General features: G+C 38.5%; 1 protein-coding gene across 3 annotated transcripts in view; it reads left to right on the top strand.

Moving 5' to 3' along the window:
- The window catches only part of ATP2A2 (ATPase sarcoplasmic/endoplasmic reticulum Ca2+ transporting 2), a 61,405-nt gene that overhangs the window by 16,803 nt on the left and 22,695 nt on the right, over positions 1–21,907 (top strand). For all 3 annotated transcript variants that reach the window (XM_032602831.1, XM_032602830.1, XM_032602832.1), the window contains 3 exons: positions 16,283–16,363; positions 18,533–18,618; positions 19,524–19,988. In XM_032602831.1, the coding sequence (XP_032458722.1) occupies positions 16,283–16,363; positions 18,533–18,618; positions 19,524–19,988 (632 nt within the window). The remainder of the gene's footprint in view (positions 1–16,282; positions 16,364–18,532; positions 18,619–19,523; positions 19,989–21,907) is intronic.

Genomic DNA, 21,907 nt, shown 5'->3' with positions numbered 1-21,907 from the left:
CACTGCACCACCAGGGAAGCCCCATTGCCTTTCTTTTAATATTCAAAAAAAATATTAAAACATGAGCTTAAATTCCTCATCTTAGGTGAATTACTTAATTACCAATAGTAATTGTTCTAAGCAGTACACATTCTCAACCCTATTCCGATTTCACCTGTTTTTGAATCCTTTGTGAGGAGTCTAACAGGTCCTGATAGTTAACACTTTTTTCCTCCAACTCTTCCCCCACTGTATACCAATTGCTAAAAGCATATGCAATGCTTGGACATTGGGCTCTTGTATAGTACTATTTTTTGAATTTTGACCATTCTGAGGGATGCTGAACAGAGGTGGTAACTAGTTTTAGATAGATATGAGCAACTAGCTTTAGATAGATATGAACATTTTATTAAACACTATTGTCATACTGCTAGGCAACAAGCAGAAGTGTGTCACACTGATCATTGTAATCTTGCTGAGCATGTAACAAGCGCTCAGTGAGTAATAAATGAAACTTGAAATCGGAAGTATGGAGTAGGTTTAGCTAATGTAAACCTGCTTATTGTGCAGCTTCTGTGCAGAATAGATAATTTGAAGTCTCTATGCTTAAGTTCAGTAATAACAAAGCTTGAAGTGTGTGCCAGATATAGTGATAAACTTGCTAGTGCTTGGTTTTTAACCATCAACCACTCTATGGGGTGCATACTGTTAGTCATATTTTACAATTGAAACTGAGTCTTTGTGGTTTATTGCTTCTATCTTCCAACTGTAGTTAATTTGCTAGAGAATATACAGTATCCTTAGTGAATGTGTACATATTTCATATATCAATTCGTTGGAGGCCTAGTTTACAATCTTTTAAAAACAGCTTTATTGAGATATAATTCACATGCCATAATTAATATTCACTCCTTTAAAGTGTGTAGTTAAGTGTTTTTTAGTATATTCAGAGTTCTATAGTCATAACCACTGTCTAATTTCAGAACATCTTCCTCCAAAAAGAAAACCCTATATCCATTAGCAATCACTTCCTCTGCCCGTCTTTCCCCGGTCCCTGGCAACCACAATTTTTTTTAGGGATTTGCTTATTCTGGATATTGCATATAAATGGAATCATACAATAAATGCCCTTTTTAGACTGGCTTCTTTCACTTAGTATATTGTTCTCAGGAGTCATTTATGTTGTAGCATGTATCATATAGTTCATTCATGTGTATACTGTATTCTTCATGGCTCAATAATATTCCATTGTTTAGGTATGCCACATTTTGTTTATTCATTCATCAGTTCATGAGTATTTGAGTGGTTTTCTCCTTTCTGGCTATTATGCTACTGTGAACATTCAAGTACAATTTTTGTGTGAACATATGCTTTCAGTCTCTTAGATATATACCTAGACATGGAATTGCTGGAGCTTATGGTGACTCAAAGTTTAACATTTTGAGGAACTTCCCAACTGTTTTCCAAAATGATTGCATCATTTTACATTCCATCAGCAATGTATATAGGTTCCAGTTTCTCCACATCCTCATCAACACTTGTCTTTTTTTTAATTTTAGCCTTGAAGTGTTATCTCATTGTGATTTTAACTTGTACTTCCCTAATTTCCTAATGATATTGAGCATCTTTTCATGTGCTTATTTTCAATTAGTATGTCATCTTTGAGAACTGTCTAAATCCATTGGGTTTAGTTGGGCTGTCTTTTTAATGTTGAGTTGTAAGAGTTCTTTACATATCCTGGCTTATCAGATACGGTTTGAAAATTTTTTTTCCTGTTCTGTAGGTTTCTTTTTTACTTGACAGTGTCCTTTGTAGCATAAAAGTTTTTAATTTGACAGAGTCCTATTTGTCTTTTTTTTTCTTTCATTGCTTGTGCTTTTGGTGTCATATCTAAGAAGCTATTCTGTGATCTCATGTCACCAAGATTTTGTATATGGTGTGAGGTAGGTGTCCAACTTGATTTTTTTGCATTTGGATATCCAGTAGTATCAGCACCATTTGTTGAAAAGACTTCTTCATTGAATTGTCCTGACACTCGTCAAAAATCAATTGACTTCATTTTCCACTGCAGATTGACTATTATTCCGTTGATCTGTATGTCTGTCCTCATGCCAGTACCACACTGTCTTGATTACTGTAGCTTTGTAGTAAGTTTTGAAATAACTAAATTTGAGTCCCCTGGCTTTGTTGTTTTTCTAGATTATTTTGGGTGTTCTGAGTCCCTTGCATTTCCATATACATTTTAAGTTTAGCTTGTTAATTTCTGCCCCAAAACCCTGCATAGATTTTGATAAGAATAATGTTGACTCTGTAGCTCAGTTTGGGGAATATAAACATCACAGTAATATTAAATCTTCTGATCCATGACCATGGGGTGTCTTTATGTTTATTTAGGTCTCGTTTCTTTTAACACTCTGTTTTCAGCATTCAAGTCTTGTACTACTTTTGTTAAGTTTATTCCTAAGTATTTTATCGTTTTTTGTTTGTTTTTTGCGGGGGAGCTATTTATAATTGGAATAGTTTTCTTAATTTCATTTTCAGATTGTTCTTTGATAGTGTATAGAGACACAGTTGATTTTTGTGTACTGATATTGTACCTTGCAATCTTGGTAGACTCTTTTATTCTAATAGTTTTTCAGGGGTTCCTTAAGATTTTCTCTATATAAGACCATGTCATCTGAAAACAAATATTTTTGTCTTTTCAGCCTGGGTGCCTTTTCTTTTTCTTGTCTGATTACCCTGGCTAGACTCTCCAGTAGAATGTTGAAAAGAAGTGGCAAGAGTAGAAATCCTTGTCTTGTTCCTGGTCGTAGGGGAAAAGCATTCAGTCTTTTACCATGAAGTATGATGTTAGCTGTGGGTTTTATAGATGCCCTTTATCATGTCGAGGATGCCTGATCACAATTTTAATCTTTAGGTTGTCAGTATACTCTTGTTTGGTCTGTTCTGGTGACTTTTCATGGTGGTTATGTATTTAGATCCAAATTAGAAATGGTTAGTTTTGCTAGATTACTAGGACCAGTGGGTCACTGAACTGGGAAAGATGTAATCCTAAGGCATTTAAGTGAATTATATGGAACATTTTGGGAAAACATATTGTGACTGCTTGACCTGGGCCAGATAAATAGGTATTTATTTTATTCAGACTTTTAAGACGATACACGTTGAGTCTTTTTAACTTATACTTTTATTAGGATTAGTAATCTAGTTGACCCTGCAATTTGGCATTTAGCCCAATAATTCAGTTCTGTAAAACTGTAGAAATGAACTTGAATTCTAAATGTAGATCTAAATTATTTCTTGTCAAAGTCTTACATGGCCTGAAGGGATAAATGGCATGAATTGTGCTCTTAGACATGGTAACTTTTATACTATTACTTAAATTAAGAAATTGAGTGTGAGAGGGTTCTTTCTGGTGAATTGAAAAACTGGAGAATACTGTGAACTGTTTCGAAGATGAAAGTGAGCATGGAGTTGCTTTTTTGATATTTGCCGAAAGAAAGAGACCTTTTTGTAGTCATTGTTTGGATGTAAGAATCATCTCCTAACTTCAGATGATAAACTTCTTTTTGCTAGCTTCTGGAAGACATCTGATAGGATGGTTCTGCTGAACTTTCTGAAGACTGGGTGGCTTTTTGAGGGGGAGATGGAGGGGGTTTAAGGGAATTATATTTTAGATGTTGCTATACCAACTAATAACCTTTCCAGGAAGACATTGTGTAACCGTGCATAGCAAAACCATACGTATACTTCTAACTATCTAGAATACAGGAACCAAATAAAATTGATTTGGCAAGTATAAATATGGAGACAGTTACCCATGTGTTCATCTTCTGAAGCCACAATAATTTTGTTTTATCTTAATGCCAGGAAAATATTTCTCTGACGGATGGAAACCAAAAGTAATAAAGTCAGGGGCTTCCCTGGTGGTGCAGTGGTTGGGAGTCTGCCTGCCGATGCAGGGGACATGGGTTCGTGCCCCGGTCCGGGAAGATCCCACATGCCGCAGAGCGGCTGGGCCCGTGAGCCATGGCCGCTGAGCCTGTGCGTCCGGAGCCTGTGCTCCGCAACGGGAGAGGCCACAACAGTGAGAGAGGCCCGTGTACCGCAAAAAAAAAAAAAAAAAAAGTAATAAAATCAGGTATAATTTTATGAGAAATGAATATCAGTGTTTAAGTGTTCTGTATTATCTGCCAATATTATCAAGGTGAATCGAGCTATGATAGTCATGAAACTCTTTAACTTTAGAATTTGGGGAGGTTTCAGTATTTGCATGGGAGGGATATTACTGACTTCTCAAGGCGACTTTTCAGCTTTTTTTTTTTTTTAATTTATTTTTGGGGGTGTTGGGTCTTCGTTGCTGTGCGCGGGCTTTCTCTAGTTGCAGTGAGCAGGAGTTACTATTCGTTGTGGTGCGTGGGCTTCTCATTGCGGTGGCTTCTCTTGTTGCAGAGCATGGGCTCTAGGAGCACAGGCTTCAGTAATTGTGGCTTGTGGGCTCTAGAGTGCAGGCTCAGTAGCTGTGGTGCATGGGCTTAGTTGCTCCACGGCACGTGGGATCTTACCGGACAAGGGCTCGAACCCGTGTCTCCTGCATTGACAGGCGGATGCTTAACTGCTGTGCCACCAGGGAAATCCCTTCAGTGTTGTTTAAAACAAACTTCTTGTATCTTGGTAATCCAGAGTTGATGAATAGCGCAAGGACATAAATATCCTCAGATGACTTCTGTCCTGTAGTATACTCTGGAATAAATCATATTTTAAGATTATGTAGGTGATAGAAATGAGTCTCAACATAAAACTGCATTTGCTTTATTTAGGTTCTGGAGAAGTTGATTTTATATTTCCTAAAATGAAGAATAAATATTCAGCAGTAGTGCCAGCAATTTCAGGATTTTTTAAATGAAAAGAATAATTCTTAAACTTGGTGATTATTTAAGGGAAGAAAAGTTTCACTTTTGATAGCTTGCAGTAATGAAATTTAGTAACATGTATGAAGTGGCATTTCCAAGCATTTGAGGTAAAGAAAAGATAAAGTTGTAAAACAGAAAGATGACTGATTCATGTAAGAACCTGTGTTATTATCCTAATTCCATATGACACTGGACAAAGTAAATTAACCTAATCTCTACAAAACTGGGTAATTGGAGTAGCCTCTTAAGGAGCTTTCTGGCTCAAAAGATGTATGATTGAGATAATGTAGCCTTATTCGTTTAGCTGGGGCCATGAGCCTTTTTTTCTTTTGCTTTTAGAAAAATGGATAGGAGAAGCCTGACTGAACAGTCAGCAAACACTTAATCCATACCTGTTGAGCTCCCTAACACAAATATCAGAAAAGTTAATTCTGTGCTGTAGAGCAGAGGGGTTGGCAAACTTTTTTTAACGGAGCTACCTGGTAAATATTTTGGCTTTTGTGGTCCCAAACAGTCTCTGTAGGGGGGAAAAATTTTTTTTTAAACAAGACTTTAAAAATGAAAATCATCCTTGGCTCAAGGGCTGTTTTTATATTTATTTTTATTTTTTTGTTGTCGTTTACTTAGGTTGTGCCAGGTCTTAGTTGCAGCAGGTGGGTTCCTTGGTTGTGGTATGCAAAACTCTTAGTTGCGGCATGCATGTGGGATCTAGTTCCCTGAGTAGGGATCAGACCCAGGCCCCCTGCATTGGGAGCACCGAGTCTTACCACTCTGCCACCAGGGAAGTCCTTCAAGGGCTGTTTTTAGTGTGTTTTTTTTTTTTTTTTTTTTTGCCTGCGTTGGGTCTTTGTTGCTGGGCATGAGCTTTTCTCTAGTTGTGGTGAGCGGGGTCTACCCTTTGTTGCGGTGCGTGGGCTTCTCATTGTGGTGGCTTCTCTTGTTGCAGAGCACGGGCTCTAGGGTTCACGGGCTTCAGTAGTTTTGGTGCACAGGCTCAGTAGTTGTGGCACACGGGCTTAGTTGCTCTGCGGTATGTGGGATCTTCCTGGACCAGGGCTCGAACCTGTGTTGCCTGCATTGGCAGGCAGATTCTTAATCACTGTGCCACCAGGGAAGTCTATAGCAGTAGTTCTTAATCATTTCTAGATCACACGTCCTCTAAAAATTAATGAAATCTATGGACTCTTTCCCCAAATACATGTATTCAGAATCTTGTATGCAATTTCAGGGGATTCTTTTGCCCTTCTCCCTAGAAATCCACCCCAAGATTCTAGCTGTTTGGTTTTAAAAAATGAAGTTACAAGCATACCCAGTTTTACTGTGCTTCTCTTTATTGTGCTTTGCAGATACTGCATTTTTTGCAAATATTTCAACTTTTTATTATTATATTTTTATGATCTGTGATCTTTGATGTTACTGTTGCAAAAAGATTGACTTACTGAGGGCTCAGGTGATTAGCTTTTTTTTAAGTGATTAAGTCTTTTTAAATTAACATGTACATTTTTTTTTAGACAATGCTGTTGCACACTTAATAGAGTACAGTATAGTGTAAAATCTTCCATGTGGCTCTCTTTATTGTAGTATTTGCTTTTGTGGTTGTCTGGAATTGAACCCACAGTGTCTGCAAGGTATGGCTATATACTATATAATCCAGCAATTCCACTTCTGGGGTATATATTCAGAAGACATGAAATCACTCTCCTTAAGAGGTCTGCACCCTTATGTTCATTGTAGCATTTGTGTATAATAGGAAAAACATGGTAAAAACCTAAGTATCCATCAATGGATAAATGGATAAAGAAAATGGTGTGTGTACACACACACTCTCTAGAATATTATTCAGCCATAAAAATGAAGGAAATCCTGCTGTTTGCAACAACATGGATGGATCTTAAGTGAAATAAGTCAGAGAAAGGCAAGTACTGTGTAATCTCACTTACATGTAAATCTTTTAAAAAGCAAACTCATAGAAACGTATATCAGATTGGTGGTTGCCAGGGGCGGGGAGTGGGGGAATTGGGTAAAGGTGGTCAGAAGGTACAAATTCCAGTTTTAAGACAAATGTGTTCTGGGATGTAATGTACAGCATGATGACTATAGGTAACAGAACTATAGTGCATATATGAGAGTTGCTAAGAATAGATCTTAAGTTCTCATCATAAGGAAAAAATTGTAACTGTGAGGTGATGGATATTAACTGATTGTAGTAATTTCACATTGTATGTATATATCCGATGTTTTACACCCTAAACTTACAGTGTTACAGCTGGTTTATATCTCAGTAAAATGGGAGAAGTCGATTACAGTTAAACAGTCTAGTTAGTAAAATATTGTCTGATTAAGCAATTTACGTAGTGTTGGAATATTGTTAGAATAAACAGTTTTCACCTGTTCCTAGAATGATTAAACACAGCTCAGAGAAATAGAAGCAAAGATACATGACCAAATAAGGTTTGTTGTCTTTTGCCTTTTCCCCCATATGCAGTTGTTTCACAACAAGAAGGATGGGAGAACAAGGCTAGTTAGAGATGTAGATCTAAGCCATCTGTAACCAAATAACAGTAGAAATCATTATTTTAGTTGTTCCCGTAAATTATATCTCTTTGTGTAGAGATATAGGTTCTTAATCTTAAGAGCTTGTATATAAGCAGAACAGCAAATAGTCTAAAACAGAAATCATCGTGGGAAAAAAGAAAGAAATCAGCGTGGATATATTAGAAGCAGAGGGTTTTGAGACCTAGAGCCCTTTATTCATCACTGTGAGAGTAGCGTTAAGAGCAATGAGAAATGAAGAACTTGGAAAGATCTCCCCAATCATCATATCATGATGGACCAATTGATCTTGAAGGCTGACCTGAATTTCATGGAGCTGGCATTTCCTCATTTCCTGTAATCATCTCCTCCCCTTCTCCCCTCTCCCTTTGACTCAGTGATAGTCACAGTACCAATAAGTGCCAACCTTTCCAATCCTTATCATTGTGATTAAGATTTGGGGAAAATTAGAAGAAAGACATGATATAGGGAGCACATTTCCTAAGTGTGACACAAAACCACCAAGATCACCAGATTTGACTATGTAAAAATATAAAACAACTTTTGTTTTGAAGATGATAAAAGAATTTTAAAAAATAAAGTGTTTGGTGTTAACAGTGGTCAGAAAAATACAGAATTGAGAGTATGGGGAAATGGCAAGAAAATAAATTTTGGTGGAAGTATACATTTGTAGGAAAATTCTGTTTCTGTGAATCTTTTCTCCAGAAGTAATCTAAGTGCACAAAGATGTTCTCTGTATAACATTGTAATAGGAAAATTGGAAACACCTAGATGGCTATGAAAATGGTGACTGATTAATTTAGTCCATCCACAGTATGGCTATGAAACACCTGTGACCTTGAGCAAGTTAGCCTTTTGTGACTCATTTTCCTCATCTGTAAACAGGGAATGAAGATAATCAGACCTTCCCTAGAATTGTGAAGATTAAGAGTTAGTAACTCATAAAGCTCTTGTAGTAGTGCTTGGTATAGAATAAGCATTCTCCAAAGTTTAGCTTTAGAGATTATTGCTTTAGCTTTAGGTATTATTATTATGTAGCCATTAAAAAAGAATGAGATAAGTATATACTAATGGAAAAGGAGGTTTGTGATTTTTATTTTAATGAAGTTTTAATAAGTGTTATCCATAGAGAAAGGTATCTGATAAATACTGTTAACAGCTAGATATTTGGATGAAGGGAGCGAGGGATGGGTTATCACCTCGTAAAAAGCATACTTTACTTTTGTAATAAAGAGGAATTTATGTTGGTATCCCAGATATTGTATACTCTAAATTTGCCTAATGATGGGCTGCCTCCACAGCATCTAATGAGCCGGCTATCTTCCATTCTGGTAGCTGGAAACTTGCCTGTCCAGGAACCGCCATGCCATTTTTATTGGTACTTATATATTACACCAGTTTTATTATAAAATGTTCCTTTATAAGGAGCTAAAATATACTTGTCTGTTTTATACGTTAGTTTTTTGCTTTGGAGCACATAGAAGTCTGATTCCTCCTCCTATGGTGGCCTGTTACGTAGTTGAAGGTAAATTCGTCTCCCTTTTAGAGCTGGGGGGAGACCTCAACTAAAACTCTGAGAGCGTGCAACTTGTCCAAAAGCGTGTGGCAGTTCATGGTAGAACTGGGAGTCTTGAGTGTTAATGGTGTGGTGTATCCTAAAATTTTTATTTTCAGGTTAGTCTTGGCTCTTTCTGTTGTTCCTGTAATTATTTTTAAACCCTTTACCATCTTGATGGCTTTTTTTGGTGCCCAGACTTGAATGCAGTTAATGTAAGTGGAGTCTGGTTGATATTCTAGACCTTATCCTCCACTCTTATACATAAGGACATTTCTTTAGCAATCTTAATTGCCCTACCAGCTAAAACCCGTGAGTCTTTTTCATGCTTCTCTTTCCCCACTACATCTAGTCCTCTACTAGCATACATGTATTTTGTTTTTAGTCTAAATTTTAAGCAGCAATCACTGTTAAACCTCATTCAGCTCAACCAAGTCTTAGGTCTGTTTGGATCCTGATTTTTTCGTTGTTCCAAGCTTTGTGACATTCTTCAACTTGATAATTATCATAAGTTTCTGATGCTTGTTTTTTAAAGAAAATAATGTGTGTGCAGGTACTTCATTCCTTAACAAATATTTTACTTGGTAGCCACTATGTGCCAGCATAATACCAGGACCTGGGAAATCAGTGGTGACTAAGTGACTGCCTTCTTGGAGCTTTTGAGTCTAGTGAGGAAGACACATCAAATATGTAATGTGGTGAGTGTTAGGAAAGGACAGCTCTCTATTAGGTTGGTATCCCTTAATCTTGGAAGTTCAAGGAAAGCCTTGCTTTTTGTGAAGACTCAGAACTTTGAGGAACTGAAGAGTATTGTTTGAAGCTTAGAGGGAAGGGGAGAGTCATAAAAAGTAAGAGCAATTGGGTCGTGGAGGGTGTTAAAAACCATGGTTAAGATACTAAACTATTTAAAGTCTAGTAGGAAGAAGCTGTTCAAAGGTTTTAAAGAAAAGAATTATATATCTGCATTTTTAAAAGATGAGTTTCATTTCATCATAGATAATACATCCAAAAAACCAGACTGGGAACAAATATGGTATAAAGTATGGCAGTTTGTAATGTTCCTTCCATGCTAACCCTGAGGCCTAGAAGTAGTTTTAAGTAGGCAAGTAGGGCTTCTCAAGTGAAGAATTCCATTCTTCCTGACTACAAAATTTATGAACCAAATTGCAAAGAGTGAAAGTATTTGAGTCATAGTTAAATGTTTAAGTAATTTAGGTTACTTCATTCTATTGTGGGTCATTTTTCCTCAGCCATCTAAACTCAGAAACAGTAGTGGTATTTAGGAGATAATTTCTGATCTTATGTATAGTTTTCTCTTAAAAAAAGATTTGAATAACTGGTAGAATTTGCCACAATAAACCAGATTTTTTTCCTTATATATAATCAATTCAAAAAAGACTTTTTCTAAGTAGTGCTGATTTTAACCATCAGTCTTTTTTTTTTTTTTTTTTTTTCAACCCCAACATGGCGCCCGAAGCAGCGCTCCGCCGTCTCTAACCATCAGTCTTTTTGACGTAATGATATAAACAATGTTAAAGTATCCTGGCTTTATAAGACTCCTTCCTAGGTTTTAAGGTAAAGAAAGCTTGTGTTCATTCGATTCTAAAATGTGGCCAAGTAATAATTTCCTTTAAATGACTTTTACTCGCCTTCTTGGTAACCTAGCATAAAGTATACATTGAAGAATTTGTTCAGAGTGAAATCGGTGATAGCAGGTTTTAAAGAGCTACAGACTTGAGCCAAGAGCTGAATTTGAAGTGTCAGATGTTAAACAAATAGAAGGTAGTTTATAACAGAGTTTATTCTTTTATTACACTGCCTGAACTCAAGAGACAAAGAAAAAAAATTTCAGAGGAAAATATTGCAGAGCATCCCCTTGGCAAGAGTAAGAATTTTCCACTACCACTTGCCCTAAGGGCACTGACATTCCCCATCAGGGAAATATCACTGGATGTGATCATCAGAACAGGCTGCCTACTCCTCATGCACAAAACTCTCTGTCTGGAATTCACAGAAGCCTGCAGACAAAGGAAAATTATGTCTTAGTGGAAAAGTATTCATTGAATCTTTGCTTTCATGGATTTTTTACTTCCTTAGACAACCAGCTTCCTAACAGATTTAATCCTAAATTGACTCCTACAAACAAAAAGCACAGAGTCACACAGTAATATAAAGGAAGTCTTTCATTAATTGAGGTTCCTTAAGTAAGGCTCCTTTTACTTACTACCTTTAGTTTTTCCTGTCTAAAATGAGGACTTGAGTTGGGTTGGTCAAGATGATGTGAGGGAGGGTCTGTCTAGCTAGGAGAATACTAGAATTTGGCAGGTTTTTAAAACCAGTTTGGATTTATGCTGTTTAGTACCTTTCTACAAAGAGATCGGTTTATAATGGAAACAAATTAAATGTGAAACTTTAAGGTAGTACATTTCCCAAGTGTTGGGGGATTTAGGGTCTTCTTGGTCTAGAGCTGTGGCATACGTGGCACATGAGAAACAGCACATAGTAAAGGCTATTCTAAACAGGCCCTTCACAGGATCTGTGACACCAGGTACTAAGCCTTTTCTTTTTTCTTATATTAATTTTTTAGTGTGCTTGGAGAATTTCTTTAAAATATGAATTCCTGGACCCCAGACTCTTGAAGAGCAGGTCCTGAGATTCTGTAGTTTATAAAAGGCCCCCAGGTCATCTCTTAATTTTAGAATGGCTGTTACAGGATGGAAGAAAAGTGAAGAAGAGCTTGAGGTCAGTTTTTGTTTTTTTTTTTTTTTTGCGGTACGTGGGCCTCTCACTGTTGTGGCCTCTCCCGTTGCGGAGCACAGGCTCCGGACGCGCAGGCTCAGCAGCCATGGCTCACGGGCCCAGCCGCTCTGCGGCATGTGGGAGCTTCCCGGACGGGGGCACAAACCCGCATCCCCTCCATCGGCAGGCGCACTCTCATCCACTGTGCCACCAGAGAAGCCCTTGAGATCAGTTTTTAAGGACTTCCCAGTCACTTGTTCCACCAACATTTTAAACTTATTTATTTTTGGCTGTGTTGGGTCTTTGTTGCTGTGCACGGGCTTTCTCTAGTTGTGGTGAGCGGGGGCTACTCTTCGCGGAGGTGCACGGGCTTCTCATTGCGGTGGCTTCTCTTGTTGCGGAGCACGGGCTCTAGCGCACAGGCGTTAGTAGTTGTGGCATGCAGGCTCAGTAGTTGTGGCTCACAGGCTCTAGAGAACAGGCTCAGTAGTGGCACACAGGCTTAGTTGCTCTGCGGCATGTGGTATCTTCCCGGACCAGGGCTCGAACCCATGTCCCCTGCATTGGCAGGCGGATTCTTAACCACTGCGCCACCAGGGAAGTGCCTCCATTAGCATTTTACATTTGACTCATTCTTGAATATTTAACCAATAATTAAATGTATATGAATACAATTTTTGTGCAACAAAGAGACAGCCTTCATATATTTAAAACATATAGGGGAAAAAATAGCTGGTTTCTTTGTAGTGCCAGTTTAAATATAATTTTAAATGCTGCATATATAGTATCAATCCCACCTTAAACTAGTAGCTTATATGTTGACTGTGCTACCCAGGAAAGAAATTTAATCTTGGTATTTCTTGCCTCAAAAACACATTTTTCATTCATTTTTAATTCTCTAAGCTTCCACTGAAACATAGCAAAGTAAATGGCAAGATAAAACTTTTGGGTCCTCAATTTGAATATTAGATTTGCTGGCCTTAATTAAATTGTGGCCAGGTATATGAGAGTGTGAGCTAGGGCTAATATATGAAATTGTTTAAAAAGAAGTAAGAGACTCAACTTTCAGTATAAAATGATGCTTTCTGCTTCCCCCCCGGCCTTTTTTTTCTTTTTTGGCTGCACCACTTGGCATGCGGGATCTTAGTTCCCCAACCAAGGATCGAACCCTGTGCCCCCTGCAGTGGAAGTGAGGAGTCCTAGCCACTGGATCGCCAGGAAATTCCCGGCGTTGTGCTTTTAGATTGCTGGTTTATGTTCAGTTGTTAACAGTGCGGACATGCTTATAGATTGTGGCGACCTCTGTACCATGTTAGAAGTTTTCCACTCCTGTAGGGTCATGACATAAATTGCTTCAGACCTTAAAGGAACATTTTCAGGTAATTTTTCCATTTAGGGTCATATGCTTATCATTGAACTTGCATTCTTTTCATGTTCAGGGTCATGTGGGATAAAATTAATTATGACAAACAGAACTAATACAGGAAAAGTTGTTTTGTTTTTTTTTTTTTTTTTTTTTTTTTTTTTTGCGGTACACGGGCCTCTCACTGCTGTGGCCTCTCCTGTTGCAGAGCACGGGCTCCGGACACGCAGGCTCAGTGACCATGGCTCATGGGCCTAGCCGCTCCACGGCACGTGGGATCTTCCTGGACCGGGGCACGAACCCGTGTCCCCTACATCGGCAGGTGGACTCTCAACCACTGCGCCACCAGGGAAGCCCGGAAAAAATTTTTTTTTTTTTTTTTAAGTTTATTTTATTTTACTTTTTCGCCATGCTGTTCAGCTTGCAGGATCTTAGTTCCCCAACCAGGGATCGAACCCGTGCCCTTGGCAGTGAATGTGTGTAGTCCTAACAACTGGACTCCCAGGGAATTCCCTAAATTGATTTTTTTTTTTTTTTAAAAAACTTTTATTTATTTTTTTATTTTTTGGCTGTGTTGGGTCTTTATTTCTGTGCGAGGGCTTTCTCTAGTCGTGGCAAGCGGGGGCCACTCTTCATCGCGGTGCGCGGGCCTCTCACTATCTTGGCCTCTCTTGTTGTGGAGCACAGGCTCCAGACGCGCAGGCTCAGTAGCCGTGGCTCATGGGCCTAGTTGCTCCGTGGCATGTGGGATCTTCCCAGACCAGGGCTCGAACCCGCGTCCCCTGCATTAGCAGGCAGATTCTCAACCGCTGCGCCACCAGGGAAGCCACTTAAATTGATTTTAAAGTTTTAACTTAATGGGGTATTTTAGGTGTTGAAGGTCACTAAAGTTTAGGGTATGGTTACTTTATTGTAGTATGAGTAGAATTATATTAAAATGAAAGGTTCTAATTTCTTCAGTCTGAATATTGCTCTTTGTTGCAAAAGCATTTCCAGCAGGAATTTCAACTTAACTTAATGTGTCCCTGCAGTCAAATGCAGGGATGATCTTTGCCTCTTGAGATTATATATTGGCAATCTCTTTCTGTGCCACCTTGTGACCACATTTCCTACTTAGGTTATAGGGTTGTTTCATGAACTAGAGCTCAGAAAGCACACCATACTCTCCCTGAATTTAAAAGCTCTGAGATACAGAAAAATTAGAACTAAACTAAAGGTTTAACAAATGAAATAAATATACTTCTTGAACAGAATGGCTGTTTTGCCAGTTTATGTATAACCAGTGACAGTTACAGTTCAGTATAGTAGGGTAAGTCTTGAAAATTAAGATTTAACTTAGAAATACCATATGCAGTTGTAGGGGGGGACTGTGCTTATTGTTTTGACTTTTAGCTGTCCTTGCATAAGACTTCTAAAACCACTGTAGTACCTTTCAGAAAGCCAGGGAAAGCTGTTGTATACTTATTTTTTACTCTCCAGTTGCTTTGGTACTGATGCGAACTCATCCAGTAATATTTGAACACCTACAGTACACTGGGCATTGTTCTCAAGGTGCAGGTGAAATATTGGCTTTATCTGTTCCTGGGTCTGTGTTGTGGCATTTACTTCAAATACGTCAAGGAAAGGGGCTAAGACATGGTCTGTTTAAGAGCTGTTAAAGGGACTGTTTGGCCCAGAAAAGAAAACTCAGTTGACTTAAAGATCTTCTAGAGGTTTTGCAAGAGGTTTATTCACTTATCTGATAATTCAAACTTCAAAAGGTACCAAAGGGTACAAGGTGAAAAGTCTCCTGCCACTCATGTCCTGCTCCCTAGTGGTACAAGTCTGTTATACCTTCCCAGAGGTATGTTCTCATACCAGTGGAGCTCCACATACATGATGCTTCACACTTGTGTTTTCCCCACTTAATGTACAGTATGTCTTAGAGGAAGTTTTTACTTCAGTATGAATACAGTTGTCTCTTTTTTCTACTGCTGATAAAAAAAAAACTAACCACATACAGCAAGCATATCTGTAGAATAAATTCTTTGTAGTGGAATTTATGGGATAAAAAGATTGTGCTTTGCATTTTTTATTTTATTTTATTTTTTTTTTGGCCGCGTCATGCGGCTTGCGGGGATCCCAGGTCCCCGACCAGGAATCGAACCCACGCCCTCAGCAGTGAAAGCAAAGCGTGGAGTCCCAACCACTGGACCACCAGGGAACTCCTGTGCTTTGCAATTTTGATATGTATTGCCAGTTTGCCCTCCAGAGATTTTGTAAGTTTTTTTCTTTGTACTCAGCAGTGTATATAGGGTCGTCACAAAGTCTGGACGTGTAGTTGAATTAAGAATACTAAAGGGTTACTAACATTACATGGTATGTTTAGTGACATATTCAGTTTATCCTTGTTAGTGCACTAACACCGAGTTTTCATTAATATCTGCTCATGCACTTGCCTCTAAATGATTTGTGCCTCTGGTTTTGTTTTGGTTTGTCTTTTTTTTTGCTTATCAAAACTAAACTTGCCACATCTTACAGTCACCCTGTATAAGAAGCCGTTTCTATACATCCTTTCAAACTTGGTGCATTTTTCTCAACTCCTTTGTCAATTTGATAGTTTAAAAGTGGTCTCTCTGTGTAGTTTTATCTTGCCTTTCTTTTATGAGTGATATTAATTGAACATCTTTTTATAGAGGCATGTTTCCTGTTCATGGTAATTTGGCTTTCTTAGTGGAATAAATCATGGCTTGTACAATTCAGTCCCCTTCACCATGCTGTGTGTGTGTGTAGGTGTGCAAATAATGTGTACTTAGAGCTGTTTGCCCGAGTATCATTATTCTCTTCTTGTGTACTTCAAATCTTGTATCTATCCAGGAAGAGTTTTTATGACCCTGAGAATAAGTTGATTATATTGCTTATTGTAGCAGATTTTTTTTTTTTTCCCCTCCCTGCCATGCCATGTGGCCTGCGGGATCTTAGTTCCCCAGGATCAAACCCGTGCCGCCTGCAGTGGGAGCTCGGAGTCCTAACCACTGGACTGCCAGGGAATTCCCTATAGCAGATTTTTATATATTTGTGCTGTATACAGGCTATTTATTTCCTTTAAAAATTGTGTTTGATTTGGAGACAGATTTTTCTTTATGTAACATGATTGCAAAAGTTGCTTATTTTAGCTGACTTTTTTTCCTCCCCAATTAGTTGGTGACAAAGTTCCTGCTGATATAAGATTAACTTCCATCAGATCTACTACTCTAAGAGTTGACCAGTCAATTCTCACAGGTAAATATTATGTATTGGAACGTTGTTGAATTTCTGAAGGCTCCCTCAGATTCCATGCTAATAATTGAGTTGACTTCTTGCCCCACTGTCTTTTTTTTTTTTTTTTTTTTTTTTTTTTTTTTGCGCTATGTGGGCCTCTCACTGCTGTGGCCTCTCCCATTGCGGAGCACAGGCTCAAGACGCGCAGGCTCAGTGGCCATGGCTCACGGGCCTAGCTGCTCCGCAGCATGTGGGATCTTCCCAGACTGGGGCACGAATCCGTGTCCCCTGCGTCGGCAGGCAGACTCTCAACCACTGTGCCACCAGGGAAGCCCACCACTGTCTCTTAATCCTCTCCAGGATATTTATTTCTTAATGCTTTATCAGTTAGGCTTTTTGCCAATACATGAGGTAAAGCTATGATTTAAAAACAATTGGCTTTCATCTCATAAGGCCTATTTATCTTTAAATTTTATTAAAAATTAGTTTTGATTTAAACTTACCTTTTAAAAAATTTTTAAAGGGTTACAAATTCCTTCAGTAGCAGAGGTAATATTCTTAAGGTTGAAGTAGTGTTGTTGTCTCTCTGTTTTGTGGAAAGTGCATTAATTACTTAGTGTTCTTTTTCCAAGCAGGAAAAATACAGACTCCAGGAATGCTAATCTCACATCTGACATACTTTGCAATAATCAGATGTACAATTAACAAAAGTTAGCACCCTCCAAAATGGTGAATGTTTACTACCTAAAGTTTGCACACTTAGATTTGGGATTGTTTGGAACATTTTCCCGTTTTTGTTTGATACAGGCACAGTCTAGGGTGGAGGGTTCATATTAACTGGATGGAAGTAAGGTGGTCAGAAGATTAAACACAATGCTAACCTGAATTAAATAGAGAGTAAACATAAAATTCAAAGATTTATCTGATTATTAGTTTTGAAAAGCAACTCATGTCATAGAAGTAGGGATATGAGTAACCTGGGCTCTGTTTTTTTATTGTTTCTTTATGAATAGCTTATCTACTAAAACTCGCATTAGCAGCAACAACCTGGAAGCTGATTAAGCCATAAAATGGTAGGGAATTGATTGGGTTGAATGTATGAAATTCTCATATTGTGCCTACAAAAATAATTTCCATTTTAAAACTTTCCGTAGAGTTTCTTGAATGTTGTTTTTTTGTTTAAAAGTCATACTCTAGTTTTAGGCTAGATTGAAGAACCAGATTCTTTTGTTAAATTTTGAGAGTGAAATTTCCTACCTGGAATTTGACCTAACAACTAGGGCCATATTTCACCCTCATTATATACAGTTAATCCTTGAATAACATGGGTTTGAATTGTGTGGGTTCACTTATCTGCGGATTTTTTTCAATAGTAAATACTACAGTACTTACTATACTAGTTGGTTGAATCCTCAGATGCAGAACCGCAAATATAGAGGAATTGCGTATACGGAGGGCCAACCATAAGTTCTGTGCAGGTTTTTGACTGTGCAGAGGGATGGTGCCCCTAACTCCTGCGGTTTTCAAGAATCAGCTGCATTTCATAAGTGATGTTAAGTTGAAACCAGATTCAGACATTGTGAAAGTTCTAAGAAGTAGTCTCTTACTTCTTAGAGACTTCTACTTACTTCTTAGTAGACTTACTTCTTAGCCTCTTGCTGTTTTTCATTTTGGTTTATTGAAATAGAATGGTCTGATTACTGCGTGCAGATATTTCTAGAACAATGTTTTCATTTCTCATCTTTGGCATTATTAAACAAAAACAGACTTTCCAGTGGATGATCCTCAGTATTCATATACTGTACCTACAGTTTGTTTATTTTGTTAAAAGTAAATATACTTTCACCTTAAGTATCAGAGTGTATGTGTATATAAATATACAACAAATCTACATTCATAATATTAGAGTATAAAATGATACCTGAAAATGAACTAAATTTGTATAGTTATTCAAGAAAATAAAGGTAATTGACTGGGATTTTACTTCAAAATTAAATTCCTTTATTTTGATTTTTTTTCTTTGAAATTAGTTTCTATTACTGAATTTTACTAGTTTATGTTCTTTTGAATGAATTGGGCCTTTCTTTCTTTTTCCTGAGAGTGGTAGTGGCATGAGCGGATGAGGGTACCAAGGTTCTAGGTGCACACTGCACAGATCTAAACAAACCTTCTGTATCACAATCTGCTTAGGTGAATCTGTCTCTGTCATCAAGCACACTGATCCCGTCCCTGACCCACGGGCTGTCAATCAAGATAAGAAGAACATGCTCTTTTCTGTGAGTACTTTGTTTGGAAAAGACTTAGCCTATAAAGGGATGTTTTCAAAATGATGTGGATGATAACTGTGTGTAGTTTACAACCTGTGTTTAGAGAAAAGCAAATGTGGCAAACCATTAATAATTGGTGAGTCTGGGTGAAAATGGAATGGATGTTCATTGTACTACTTCAATTTTTCTGTTAAATTTTTTTGAAATAGAAAGTTGAGAAATTTATACTTTTCGTTTGTTTAGAACTTAAAGTGGTATTTCAGGTAGTGGGCTTTTGTGGGTTAGCATGGGAATCTAACCACCCCATAGTAAGTAAAAAAAGTAGAGCTACAATGAAAATAATGAAGCCCTGTTCTTCCAACATTTAGGAATTAAAATGGGGTGGGGGGAACCTTACACTTGATTGTATTGATCTTTGAATACTAGTGCTTAAGTGGAGGTCCTCAAGGACAGCCCATGGTCCTGGTTGCCCTTCTTATTATGGGTGATAAAAGTAGGAGGGGTTGAGTTGTTGGAGCCAGAGGTGGAGAATGCTTAGGGTTGAGAGCTGTATGAAGTATGAAAAGTCAGGAACACAGAGGGGTTAAGCGCTGTCCCAGGCCAAAGCTAGTCTGCAAGCCAGGCTCAGTATTGTGAATAGAGATTCAAGGTGGCCGGTGTGGAGGGCTCTGGGGCAAGTAGGTACCATTCTGATTTCATGGAGAATCAAATCAGAGAGAGATGGACCACACTGCCTGCATGAGATATTGCTCATCATCAAAGTTAGATGGCTGGTTGCCACTGGAAGGCCCAGTAGAATGTGGTGAGAGAATCTTGGTGCCCTCTTGAAAATCCACACAAGTCTGAGTTTACTAGTCAGTATTTAAATTGGGTGTGGTGTTAGTCTTGTAACCAATTCTCTACTTCTGTCCTAGGGTACAAACATTGCTGCCGGCAAAGCCATGGGAGTGGTGGTGGCAACTGGAGTGAACACTGAAATTGGCAAGATCCGGGATGAAATGGTGGCCACGGAACAAGAGAGAACACCCCTCCAGCAGAAACTAGATGAGTTTGGGGAACAGCTGTCCAAAGTCATCTCCCTTATATGCATTGCAGTCTGGATCATAAACATTGGACACTTCAATGACCCAGTTCATGGAGGCTCCTGGATCAGAGGTGCTATTTACTACTTTAAAATTGCTGTGGCCCTGGCTGTAGCAGCCATTCCTGAAGGTCTGCCTGCTGTCATCACCACCTGTCTGGCTCTTGGAACTCGCAGAATGGCAAAGAAAAATGCCATTGTTCGAAGTCTCCCTTCCGTGGAAACCCTTGGTTGTACTTCTGTTATCTGCTCAGACAAGACTGGTACACTGACAACGAACCAGATGTCAGTCTGCAGGGTAAGTGGGAGTAGTTTCAGAATCTTTGCAGGTTATGGTTGTTGATTCATCCTAAGAATATGCCTTCGTGCCATCAAAACCTTCGATTTATTATTTTTTTAATTACTATGTTTTTTATCAATGTATAGTTGTTTCACAATATTGTTAGTTTCTACTGTACAGCGAAGTGAAGTAGAGCTCCCTGTGTGATTTATTTTTTTATTTTATTTTTATTGAAGTACTGTTGGTTTACGGTGTTGTGTTAGTTTTGGGTATACAGCAAAGTGATTCAGTTATATATATAATTTTTAGATTCTTTCCCCTTAGAGGTTATTAGAAAATATTGAGTATAGTTCCCTGTGCTATACAGTAAGTCCTTGTTGGTTATCTGTTTTATATATAGTAGCAGGTATATGTTAATCCCAAACTCCTAATTTATCCCTCCTCCCCCTCCCCCTCCGGTAACCATAAGTTTGTTTTCTATGTGTCTGGGTCTATTTCTGTTTTGTAAATAAGTTCATTTGTGTCTTTTTTTTTTTTTTTTTAAGATTCCACATACAAGCGATATTATATTTGTCTTTCTCTGACTTACTTCACTTAGTATGATAATCTCTAGGTCCATCCATGTTGCTGCAAGTGACATTATTTTTTCCTTTTTTAAAAAATTTTTATTGGAATATAGTCGATTTACAATGTGTTAGTTTCAGGTGTATAGCAAAGTGAATCAGTTACGCATATACATATACCTGCTTTTTTTTTTAGATTCTTTTCCCATATAGGCCATTACAGAGTACTGAATAGAGTTCCCTGTGTTATACAGCAGGTTCTTATTAGTGATCTATTTTATATATAGAAGTGTGTGTATGTCAATCCCAGTCTTCCATGTTATCCCCCCCACTGCTTGTCCCCTGGTAACCATAAGTTTGTTTTCTACATCCATAACTCTACTTCTGTTTTGTAAATAAGTTCATTTATACCCTTTTTTTTAGATTCCACATATAACAAGTGGCATTATTTTTATTCTTTTTTATGGCTGAGTAACATTCCATTGTATATCTATATACCACATTTCCTTATCCATTCATCTATCGATGGACAGATACTTAGGTTTCTTCCCATGTCTTCCTCCCTCCCTCCCTGCCTCCCTACCCCTCTTCCTTTCTTTGCTGTGCTGGGCCTCAGCTGCAGCATGTAAGATCTTTTTTTTAGTTGCAGCATGCAGACTTCTTTGTATGTGGGCTCTTAGTTGCGGCATGCGAACTCTTAGTTGTGGCATGCGTGCTGGATCCAGCTCCCCAACCAGGGATTGAACCTGGGCCCCCTGCATTGGGAGCGTGGAGTCCTACCCACTGGACCACCAGGGAAGTCCGTCTATGTCTTTTTTTCTTTTTTCTTTTTTTTTTTTTTTTTTGGCTGCGTTGGGTCTTCGTTGCTGCGCATGGGCTTTCTCTAGTTGCGGTGAGCAGGGACTACTCTTTGTTGCAGTGCGCAGGCTTCTTATTGCGGTGGTTTCTCTTGTTGCGGAGCACGGGTTCTAGGTGTACAGGCTTCAGTAGTTGCAGCATGCAGGCTCAGTACTTGTGGCCCGCAGGCTCTAGAGAGCAGGCTCAGTAGCTGTGGCACACGGACTTAGTTGCTCCACGGCATGTGGGATCTTCCCAGACCAGGGCTCGAACCCGTGTCCCCTGCATTGGCAGGTAGATTCTTAACCACTGTGCCACCAGGGAAGTCCCCCTCTGTGTCTTGACTATTGTAAATAGTGCTGCTATGAACACTGGGTGCATATATCTTTTCATCATTTCTGGATATATGCCCAGGAGTGGGATTGCTGGATCTTAAAACCTTTGATTTATAATTTGATACCTTTTTATGTGCTTTAAGCAAATTGGGTTGTATGTGTAGCTTGAGCCCAAGGGTAATTTCTTATACTCCAGAGGAAT

This window comes from Phocoena sinus, chromosome 14 (assembly GCF_008692025.1).
Source record: "Phocoena sinus isolate mPhoSin1 chromosome 14, mPhoSin1.pri, whole genome shotgun sequence".
NCBI lineage: Eukaryota > Metazoa > Chordata > Mammalia > Artiodactyla > Phocoenidae > Phocoena > Phocoena sinus.
The sequence above is the reverse complement of the archived record's forward strand: the minus strand, read 5'-3'. Positions and strand labels throughout refer to the sequence as shown.